The sequence below is a fragment of the Pogonomyrmex barbatus genome, unplaced genomic scaffold, assembly GCF_055798465.1.
Source record: "Pogonomyrmex barbatus isolate J1 unplaced genomic scaffold, ASM5579846v1 scaffold13, whole genome shotgun sequence".
In the NCBI taxonomy this organism is placed as follows: domain Eukaryota; kingdom Metazoa; phylum Arthropoda; class Insecta; order Hymenoptera; family Formicidae; genus Pogonomyrmex; species Pogonomyrmex barbatus.
The window spans coordinates 4734972-4745994 of record NW_028297109.1 but is presented as its reverse complement, the minus strand read 5'-3'; the positions used below and the strand labels follow the sequence as shown (position 1 = coordinate 4745994).

Below are 11023 nucleotides of genomic sequence, written 5' to 3'. Positions count from 1 at the left end.
CGCGCAATTCGCTTAGTATTAAAATAATAATAATAATTGCCACTGTACGGTGCCACCTGCGAGAAATTTTTAATATCATTTTAATTTTGTGATGTCAAAGTCTTTATTAATTGGCTAGGCTATATCAATGTTGTTACACCAGTTGTATCAGTCCCAACTATTATATCAGCTTCTCTCTCAAACTCGAGAAAAAAATAAATGAACTTGCTCATCATCCCTGAGGATGATTATAAATATTAAGAAATGTGTGTAGAATACAAATTATATTATATAAAAAGAGCTGCATGCAAAAAACAGTCGTTAGTCGTAAAGTAAATCGCGATTATTTATCCAGAAACGTTCAGATAATGATTATGATTATTGAAACAAATTGCTATGTTGAAATAAAAAAGATCGTCTGTTCGATATCGGTGATCGATGAAAAACGAACACGGAAAGAATAATTTTGCTGAAAGATTTAAAAATTTAGTCAGATACAAATCTAAAAAACCATTTCACTTATTAAAATTATTATATAGGATGTTTAAACATAATGATAATATTGCAATGTTTTTTTCTTTATATTTTAGCAAACAATTTGAATATTCTGCATAATTATTTTGATGATTCAACAAGATTATTTTTTAGATCTGTATCCAGCCAAATTTTTAGATCCCTCAGCAAAACTGTTCTTAGACACCCGTAGATATCCGTTTCTCCTTAATCGTTTTTCATCCCTTAAATCCGTGTCATCGGTGAGATTCCGCGACCGAGCCGATTGCAATGTATTAATTAGCGTTAATTACATGAGCTAAGCCTGCCTCGACCGCGCGCATCTGTACAACCGTTTGAAGCGGAGCGTTAATTATTATCGTCAATACGCTTTTGTGTGTATGATACTGCCCGGTTTACGATCGGCATCGACGTTTGAAGTGACCACAGCCCGCTCCCGATCCCTCCCCTCCCCTCCTCCAAGGCCAAATCTGCCTTGTTCCACTCATTAGCGTGATTTTTTAGTAAGCGGAGATCAGCCCCCGTCGATTAATTTACAGTGATTTCATAGCGCTCTGTGGGCGCGCGTTTATCCAATTATTCGCGTTTTTAATAACGATCTTTGACCTTCGTTAACGCTGAGACCGACGACATCGATGAAATTTGGGGATAAAACGGCGCGATACTTTTTCCCGACGTGGGCGGCGAATTTTATGCGCCAAGAGGTGAAACTCGTAAAGAAAGACGATCGAAAACACGCTAGTTGTGCGCATCGCGCACATTAATTTATTACGCTTATTAATATTTCGTAATATGTTTTTTTGTTTTCTGAAAAAAAAAAAAGATAAATCGTGCAATTTCTAATCGTCTATATATATTATTAGCATATAATTGCTTCGTTATGCATTCATTTAAACATTCGATGTATCGCCTGTATCGCAACTGAATCATCTCATTATATATATCTCTCGTAATCATTAATCAATTATGATTAAGAAATCGGGGATGGGCGTAATGGACGTAACGTTATTAACATTAAACGTGTATGCCTTCGCTCACATATCGAGTATCAATTTACTTGGGTTACCACCGGTAAGGAGGAGGAGAATGTCGGTATCCTCGAATTCCGAACTGACCGGTGATTCCGGAATTCGTTTCTCAACATTGATTGGTAAGCTGACCCTCCTCTTGTAACACAATACTTTCGCGGAAACAGTTATAATCATTGTGTCATCTTGCCGCCGTAACATCCAAGAGTCAGCGTGCCGATGTCTATTCTTATTACTTTTCTTTCGACAATCACGTGCTTCACCGTCCGCCGCATTGTCAATCAGCGAAAGCATATTATTTGGAAACAAAGACATTATACCTATTTTAATTTATAATGAAAAAAATTATAAATTATTCTAAATCGTATTTAAAAAAAAATACAAAAAATTTTGCGCCACTTTAGAACCTGGATAAAAAAACATTTAAAAAAATATAAAAAAAGATTTATTATTTCTTAATTAAATTTTGGAACGTATCTCTAATTATTTATTTAAATAATTTTTCATTCAGATTCTAAATTTTTTTTTTTTTTAATGCGATTTAGAATATTTGTATAAAAATAGGTGTGATACATTTCTTAAAAACCGATTAACGAAATGCCGAGCTTACCTTCAGATGCGTATCGGGCCCTTCCATGCGTCCATTCATTTGGCTGAAACATATCGATGCCTGCAAAACAAGCCATCGCAACAGAACGTCGAATTATTAAATCATGATTGATTCATCGGTCGCGCGAATTTTTATAATTGGACGCCTGTCTTCCGCGACAATTTGTCGTTTGTGCGCCGGGACAAACGAGCAGGGCGAATAAACTTCACGCTCAAACGGACAGAACAGCGAATTAAGACGTAAATTAAGATTCAGCGTGATGACACGAGAGAAAAAAAGCTGGCGATATTTTACAAGCCAAGGAAAAATATCGATGAGATCTCTTCGCTCGGTACATATAATTTGTAGCCGGGACTTTGATAGAAATTGAAACAATTAAACGACGTGTCGGTGTATGTATAATTAAGTAGACAACAGCGCTTATTCATGAATCCAGTATCATTCGCGATATGGAAATTGCGACGTAAGAAATAAATGTTGCGCTTCCTTGAATGATATCAGCGACTCGATGCACAAATGCTAACGCAATAACGAGATATGTCAGGAGTTATATCAGGTGCTCACCGAGCGCTTGTTAGGATCTTATCCTCCATTGTCGCGTCGTAACGAGCATCTGCGCTCTTGAACAACTAAATCGACATTTCACTTCTAAGGGGGGATTTTTAACTTTTTTTTTAACTTACACGTAGAATAAAATTCAAACGATCAATTCTTAATCCGCCAAATATCGTCTCAATGAAAAAAGAGAATATATATATTTTTGCCTTATATATATATATATATTTTTTTTTTAAATGTTACTCGAATAAAATGAGAACTGGGAGTATCAAATAATATCGTACCTTCGAATCTGCTTCCGGATGTCTTACGCATCCATTTGTGCGGCCTCATAGTACCGGTATCTGCAAAAAGAAGAATTCACATTCAATTTTTCCTACCAAGTCGATCGCAAAGTTCCCGAAAAAGGGACTTTGATCAGCGCGGAACTTTTCGCGACCTTTCTGTGGGAAAGCGTCGAGCTTACCCTTAAGTCCGATACGACGAGTACAACGGTAATACATTTACCAGTTTTCCGTGAAAATGCAATTGAATTTCAGTTACGTAAGCGCACGGACAACACAGTGTGCAACAATTTAACCACATGATTATATAAACATCATCAGCGCCTGTGGTTGACAGGTTATGCCTTGCCAACGACATCCCCTAACGTCGTCGCATCGACGAATCACAAAAACAGTCCCGTCGTCCACCTGTGTGCCTGTTCCAGAGAACGACATTTTAGAATACTGTTAAACGCCGGACAAGGCCATCCAAGAAATTAAACAGAACTTACACATTTTTTTTTTTCAAAAGATATTATTTCATAGCACGCGTACGAGTAATTAATTGTTATTTTACATAATCTGCGACTGAACGTCCAACATCACATGTAAGAAATTGTTGCATATAATAATTGTTTCGTTATGTCATCTTATTATATACGATCTAGAGAAAAAAAATGTATATAAAACTTATGGAAAGGACAGACGTTTCTTTCGCATAGAGACGTGCAGATCGCACACCTGTGCTTAAGAGTTAATTTAAAAGGAGAGATCTGACTTTTCTGAATTTAGAAGAAAAAGAAGAAAAGAAAAAAGTCTTCGGTGTATTCCGATTAAAAAAAAAATCTATCCGTGTTAACGTCGTTAACTCGAGCAACGTTGAAAGCGGAAATAATCGCAAAAAAAGCAACGTTAAAAACGTGATAAATAATCATCATGTAATACTGTAGCGAGATAAATGACTAACATTGCGGAAAAATGTTACTTATTTGCTCGTTTAAAGCGTGTCAGAAGCGTCGATTTCCGCATTTGCCAGCGATCGGGGGAGCCCGATCTTCAACAAAAACAGCCGGATCGGGAGTCCACAATGTCAAGGCTTGACTTATTTCCTTATCAATGCGCAGTTATGTAATTCCCGAAGTGCCACCGATATCCGGACTCGCCGCTTTCGATGTTCACTATGCGCCTGACCTGTGACGCAAAACACGCCCGTCCGCCCGCACGCGTGCACACGTGCACGCACGCACGCACGCACTCATACACGCAATCAAGGCCGTAATGTAACATTCGCAATAATTCCGTTATGTAAATTTAATTCGCGCGCTTTCTAGATTAGCGCTGCCGCTGCTTAACCGGTCCGACACGCCGTCGCGTCTCATTTGCAAAGATACGAGAGCGCAATTTCTGAAATCGAAATGGAAAAAGAAAAGGAACCCGTGCGCAATCTTCCGCGAGAGATACCCGTCGACATTGAAACACCGCGACACGTTTCGAATCGAACATCGTTCGCTGCTGAACACACGTTCGAGAAAGTGATTTCAAATCGTTTCTCCCGCATTGATTTACGGAAGAGCGAATTCCGAGTGAGATAAACGCACGCGGAACGCGACAAGGCGTTTTGCGGGTGATTGCAATGTGCGCGTGTCGTCGCGACATGAAAATGTGAATGACGAAATTGCATTTCACGTTTCGCTCACGTTTCCCACCGCCACGTGAAAATAATTATCGCACGCGAGAGAACGTCAATGGACCGACTGGCCGGCCGGTTGGATTCGCGTCCCGCATTTACTGAGTGGGTATTATGTACCTTTACGGGCCTAATGCGATTTGCATTCGAAACACTTTGACCTTTCCAGAGTCGTGTGTGCAACTCGCGGATGCAATCCGCTTCCTCTACGGGGAAAGTACCCTGCCCAGTTCGTCGCCAAGAAAACTTCACGGAATGAACAATCTTGCGAGAATTTAAAAATTTGACCAGATACAAATCTGAAAATTAATTTTGTTTAAATATCATGAAAATAAAATGCAAATTTTTTTTTTGTATTTTAGCAATTAAATTAAACGTCCTACATAATTATTTTGACGGCCGAACAAAATAATTTTTCAGATATATATATATATATTTATTTATTTATTTATTCTAAAAATCCAAGAAGAATTTCTGAATTAGATCCAAGAATTTTAAAATTAAATAAGCTTTCTAAATTCGCGAATATTTGAAACTTGGATTTAAAATTCTTATCTCACATAGAAACTTTCAAAAACGGAGCTTTCGAAACGTTTTCATGCTTCGATTCGGACTGCCAACAGGAAATCGCCAATTCATACCTACTTTCCTGCAGTTGCAAATCCTTGTCATACTAGATAGAGATTTTGTGCTAATTGCTCCCGTAAACTTCGCCACCGATCCGGAATCCGTCGTTGCGGTTGTTTGGAAATCGTTCGAGCGATCGGGCCGACTGTTTCTTCATGACGAAAACCGCAGCCACGATCGCTCGTTAATAAATATACCAACCGCCGGTCGCCGCAGCGTGCGCACACACGCACGCACACACACACACACACACACACACACACACACACACACACACACACACACACACACACACACACACACACACACACACACACACACACACACACACACACACACCACACACACACACACACACACCACACACACACACACACACACACACACACACACACACACACATGTTTAAACGTTACGTAATGCTCCTTGCGTGTTTTGTAGTGCGCATTACCTCATATCAAAGCAATTCTCGAGCACGGCGGTCATTTTCCCACCGAGGTAACCCCTCCCGCGACCCGCCGCGTCGTACGTGTGCTCGTGTAAAGTAACCCCGATCGCTCGCGGATTTAAGAGCGATCGCATTCCGGCTCGCCGATCGCACGACGCCGCTCGATTCCCCGCCGAAATCTTCCGGGTTCGATCAACCAATACGAATCGCGCGGAAGCCTCACGACGATTTGCTAATGATCTCTTCTCTTTCGATTTTTTCGCGAATCTACGATCGCACGAATCGCGTCGCGAGAGATCCCATTCAGCGGGGCGACATCGTAGGTGCACTTCGCGTGCACTTCGCGTGCGCGCCCGCGGCATAGTAATCGCTTCGATAATACGATTTTTCTGTCAATCGGTCACGACTGAAACGATTCCCGTCCGCTCGGGTCGCGGATCTTTACGTAACGCCCATCGGCTGAGAGAGCGCGCGGAATTGACGAGAGGGACGGCCAGGAAAACTGAATCATCGATTACACTTGCGAGGCTTTACCGATGTGGGCGATGGCTTCCTCGGCCAACCTTGAATAAGTAATCTGCTTCTCGGGATAATGCGCCCGTCGCCCGGAAAAAAATTCCTCGTGTCCAGATTCCTGTATGCGTGTATGCGAATATATAGGGTGAATATATCGGTCGTTCGCAGTGAAAGTACGTATCACGGTGCATGTACACCGATGTATGTGCAAAGTGTGTTTCACTATCGCGGTGCAAACTTCATTCATATGGTTGTGTCGAAATTTGGAATCAATTTTATGCATCTTGGGAAAGTATATGGAGAAGAAATATCTCTCAATCGAATTATGTAATTATGTAATTTAATCAAATTATTTTTCTTCTTTATTGTCAGGTCTTATTTTTCCCTTAGTTAAGTTTGAAATATACAAAAAATGATTTTGTTGAATTGACCAAATTTAATAAAATAATTTTATTAAGTCATTAAGCTTTAGGTGTGACGATAATACCGCAAAATTTTTTTTATAATCTAGCAATCAATTTGAACGTCCTACATAATTATTTGAATGATCTAACGAAGTTATTCTCAAATCTAGTCAAAGTTTTAGATATATAAAACTATTCTTTCCAAACTATCAAAACTATTCTTTCCATACATAATATCCAAATGAATTTCTATCTTCCTCGATTAATTCTACTTTACTTTCATAATTTGATAATTTATTAACAAAGATTTTCAACTAAAAATAATCTGTAACATAAAAATATTTAATAAAGATTAAAAATTTAACGACGTCTAATAAATTATTAAATCCGATTAAATTTTTATTAAAGGAAATATGGCTTCTCAAATTCATTAAGATAAAGTTTGCAGTCCGCGATAACATCTCTTACATTACGTATTATTATTATTATGTATATTTATATGACTTTATTAAATTTCTTAAATAATTTTAATTTAATAATAATCACATTATTATTAAATTAGTATATATATGTCATTTAAAAAGAAAAATCAGAACTCAACAAAATTTATAGTCAAGTCACGCGAGAGTTTGATCAAAGCTGCAATTAAGACACAATTACGAGGATTCGCAGTAAGGCTTGGACATCCTAAAGGATCACAGCAGATGAATGCATAAAAGAATACGAATAAATTTACTAGTAACCGGTCAAATACCCATATCATCGCTGTAATGAAAAGAATCATTCTCCAGTCGTTCCTTGAATTTCCGTTATGTAACTAGTCGATGTAACAGACGTGTATAACGTTAATTATCTTTTTAAGAGATCGAGTCGAGCTAGTAAACAAATGGGAGATCGAGATGCATCGCATCGAGGAAAGAGTATCGATTAGCTCTAGGAAAAAACAGAAGGCAACGTCTCACCGGGCAAATTGTTGTATTCGAGAATGCGATGCATTTGCAAGATACACAATTCGATAAAAACAAACTCGCGTTATCTATGCGATAGCTATAAAATGTCCCGCGTGTGAAAAATATATATTTTCGCGAGCTCTCCATAACTGGCTTGTCTTCTTACATAATCATATCGCCGCTTGGTTCCGTATATCTCATCGTTTTTAACCATTATGTAACAGCCGACCGATACGCATAGTAATTTCTCACTTACATATTCTGCAATGCATCGGGAATGAACACTGACGTGATTCTCGAGCTTACGGGATATACGGGACATCCCCGAATGAACGGGTTGATGAATGATTTAAAGTCGAATTTCTCTTTCTGTTTTTAATCTTGAATTAAAATTTTTATAATTGATTTAGACAGCCAGATCGATTTTTCTCAATCATTATTTCATCTACCTTAGAATCGTAAAATTCTCTTGAAGAAAGTCGAAGGTATTTAAATCTCAAAATGGAAAATTGTTTATCTTTAATTTTAAATATAAGATAGAAGCTCCCGTATAAATAGAATTCTTGCATAATTTAATTAAACCTGCCGCAATTTTCTAGAGTTAATCAATATAAAATTAGAATTAAAAATAAAAATAAAATATCAATTTGAGATAACTTCTCAAAAATCGATAAGGAGTCACACAATTTTTTTACTAAATCAAACTTTCGGAAAAAACCGCACAATTATGTTATCCAAATTCCTATTATTGTATTATTCGATTTTAAGTTATAACTTGCTTAAAATTGATTTAAGATCAATACTAGTTATTTTTATCAGATCTCGATTCTATGTTTAAAACCATTTGTTCGTACAAGAAAGAACAATTTTGCTGAAATAATCTAAAAATTTAATCAGCCACAGATCTGAAAATAATTGTATTAATCCATCAAAAAATTATTGTGTAGAATGCTTAAGCAATTAACAATTTAAAAAAAATTTTGATATTCCATGACCAATGTGAACATAGTAACTTCAATTGACTCCCAAAAATTATTTTCAGATTTGTATCTGGCCAAATGTTTAAACTGCTCGTTTCGTATGTACAACCGTTTCGAAAACTGTTATCTCTGAGAGAGTGTTAAATTTTCAAATTCCCGCCTTCCGTTCGATTCATCATCTCCCGTGGAAGAAGCGTACGTGGTGCAGCGTGAAAAGCGGGTGCATTCGTTTAGAAAAATCTTTGGTCGTGATCGCGGAGCGTGTTGCAGGCGTAACCACGAGCTCGTGCTATGCGTCGTGTGCATGCGTATTACGAGCGTTACCGAGCCCCGCGGCCGTGCTTGCACGCGTGTGTATATATATATATATATATGCGTGTGTGCGTGCGCGCGGCGGCGATAAGAGCCGCGTCGCGACGCGGCGCGTTATATCATCGTCTCCTGTGTGCGACGTGATATTGTGATACGTCGCCTCCGGTTCCTTCAGCCATTGAACCGCTCGCTCGTTCCGCCGCTTCAATTGCGTGGACTACAACAAATTGGAGCGGGCGACGAGCTCGAGTTCTCTTCTCCCCCTCCCCCCCCCCCTCTCCCCCTCTCTCACTCGGAGCGCGCGGATAAACTCGAGGAATTCGATCGAATTCGAGGGCGAGCGTGACGGGAAGTTCGTCGAATCCTCTTCTCGCGCGATCGTATTATCTTCTCGCATCGCTTACATACATAACGCGCGCGATAACGCCGTCGAAAGCTCCCGCGCTTTCTCAAGCTTTCTTAAGTGGCACGTAGAAAAAACGTAACTTTAGTACGTCAACAACTTGATCGATCATCGCTGGAAGTGATAATCCTGCATTTTCGAGGATTCTCAACTTGATTTGATTGACCTAACTGCTTACCGCTTAATGTAGTCCTGCATTTCCTCTCATTTTCAACTTGATTGACTTGCTTTTATTGTTCATTTTTCTACGTGCCACTAGTTTTACTATCCATGCGAGCGATTTAAATGTATCCCGATTGATGATTCGTCGAGTTTTTCAAGATTGATAAGAGTCGTATGATATACGACGCTGCGCGAAAAGAAACTCGGCGAATGAATGGCGAGAGTAGGAAAAACATTGGAGAGACGCGAGAAAAACGAGTTATTTAGAAAAATCCGAACTTTCCTTTTCAACGATCGTGTATCGCTTCGTAGAAATTCCTATTATCCGCGCGCATAAAGGTACGCGGATAATTAAACTGGAGCTAAGCGCATTGCTCGGGCGAGACGCTTGCAGCCCCGGATTGTCTCGCACGCGACAGATCGGCAATCGATGCATTTACATGTCCTACTTACGCTATTTATTGTCGGACGCGAGTATCATAATCGCCGATCGCACTGTTCAAACGCGCAGAGGATCGTCCGCGCCGCCGCGGATTCACATGATTCGCGTTCGCCACGCGAACTCTTCGCGCTCGAAACGACTCGACCATGTACGAATGTGCAGAGGACGATGCGTCTCTGTAAGGAAGGAAAGGGATGAAAAACACGTGAAACTAATGTGCGAAGAGGAGATACGTGGGTTTCCGCGTCGCGAATACGATAATTCGCGGCATGTCAAGACTCGTAAAATCGCAAAAGTTTCGAGCGCACTCACCTCTTTGTCGTCGTCGTCGTCGTTCTTTGTCCTCGTTGTTGTATGGCCGTTTCGATGATAATTCGTATAAAACACGCACGCACGCACGCACGCACGCATGGAACTCGAAACTCAACTTCGTCTTTCGAACGCGCGCGCGGACCCGACGCGCGGCAGCGAACCGTTGGAACGCCGTCTCGCAGATTGCCGCTTACCCGGCGGAGCGCGTATTTCTTTGCGAGCTCCCCTTGAAAGACCATGTCGCTCGAGATGGCGCCACTATCCCCGTTCCCATTCCCCGTCGATTTCAAGACGAATTTTTCTCGTGTCTCATTCACGAACATATCCAGAAGAATTCAAACTCTCCCCCCGAAATTAAAAAAACAGTTAAAGTTACAATTCATCTAATATAATAATATTAAAATAATATTAAATTAAATAAAATTATTTAATGATATTAAATAATATTAAATATAATAAAATTTAATATTTTTTTCTCACTCAAAATCAGAAAGATATTCTAAATTTTAAAAATGATCCAGAGAAGTAATTCATTAATCCAAAAAATTATTACTGAAAAATTAATAAAAACTCCTTCCATAAAAAATTCAAAATATACCTATGATTTCCTTTATCCATTTCTATTGTAGATTCGTCCTGGTGTCCAAAATGTACATTTTATTTTCTAACAAGATTTTCGAACAAGATTCCAAATTTTGAAACTTTCACATATAGATTTATAAATTAAATTTAATTTCTTTAATTAAATAGAAAATTGTCTAAAATTGCATATATATCAATTATATATAAATATAGTTATTATTATGCATGCTTGCCTAATATCTTTAAT

The 11023-nt window shown here is 39.0% G+C and overlaps 1 protein-coding gene across 11 annotated transcripts; it reads right to left on the bottom strand.

The window, feature by feature from the left end:
- Positions 1 to 1325: 1325 nt before the first annotated feature.
- On the bottom strand, positions 1326 to 10396 carry LOC105425899 (uncharacterized). Of its 11 annotated transcripts, none has more exons than XM_089072610.1 (7): positions 5280 to 5678; positions 4759 to 4937; positions 3464 to 3615; positions 3155 to 3388; positions 2973 to 3032; positions 2131 to 2190; positions 1326 to 1840 (listed from the first exon to the last, which is right to left on the bottom strand). In XM_089072610.1, the coding sequence occupies exons 4-7, from the start codon at positions 3189 to 3191 to the stop codon at positions 1527 to 1529; spliced, it is 471 nt and encodes a 156-aa protein (XP_088928736.1). In that variant the 5' UTR covers positions 3192 to 3388; positions 3464 to 3615; positions 4759 to 4937; positions 5280 to 5678; the 3' UTR covers positions 1326 to 1526. The 11 variants fall into 11 exon arrangements, with proteins under 11 accessions (XP_088928736.1, XP_088928737.1, XP_088928743.1 ...); XM_089072611.1 differs by having other exon boundaries at positions 5284 to 5678; XM_089072617.1 differs by having other exon boundaries at positions 1326 to 1777; positions 5280 to 5676.
- Between the last annotated feature and the right edge of the window lie 627 nt (positions 10397 to 11023).

What these genes read in the sequence shown, in the direction of transcription:
- LOC105425899 (XM_089072608.1), bottom strand. Translation starts at nt 6,512, where the DNA reads ATGCATAAAATTGATTCCAAATTTCGACACAACCATATGAATGAAGTT. An exon ending in GGAAGCCATCGCCCACATCG is followed by an intron (nt 3,033 to 6,247) that starts GTAAAGCCTCGC and finishes TTCTTTTTGCAG; the next exon opens with ATACCGGTACTATGAGGCCG. An exon ending in ATCCGGAAGCAGATTCGAAG is followed by an intron (nt 2,191 to 2,972) that starts GTACGATATTAT and finishes CTTGTTTTGCAG; the next exon opens with GCATCGATATGTTTCAGCCA.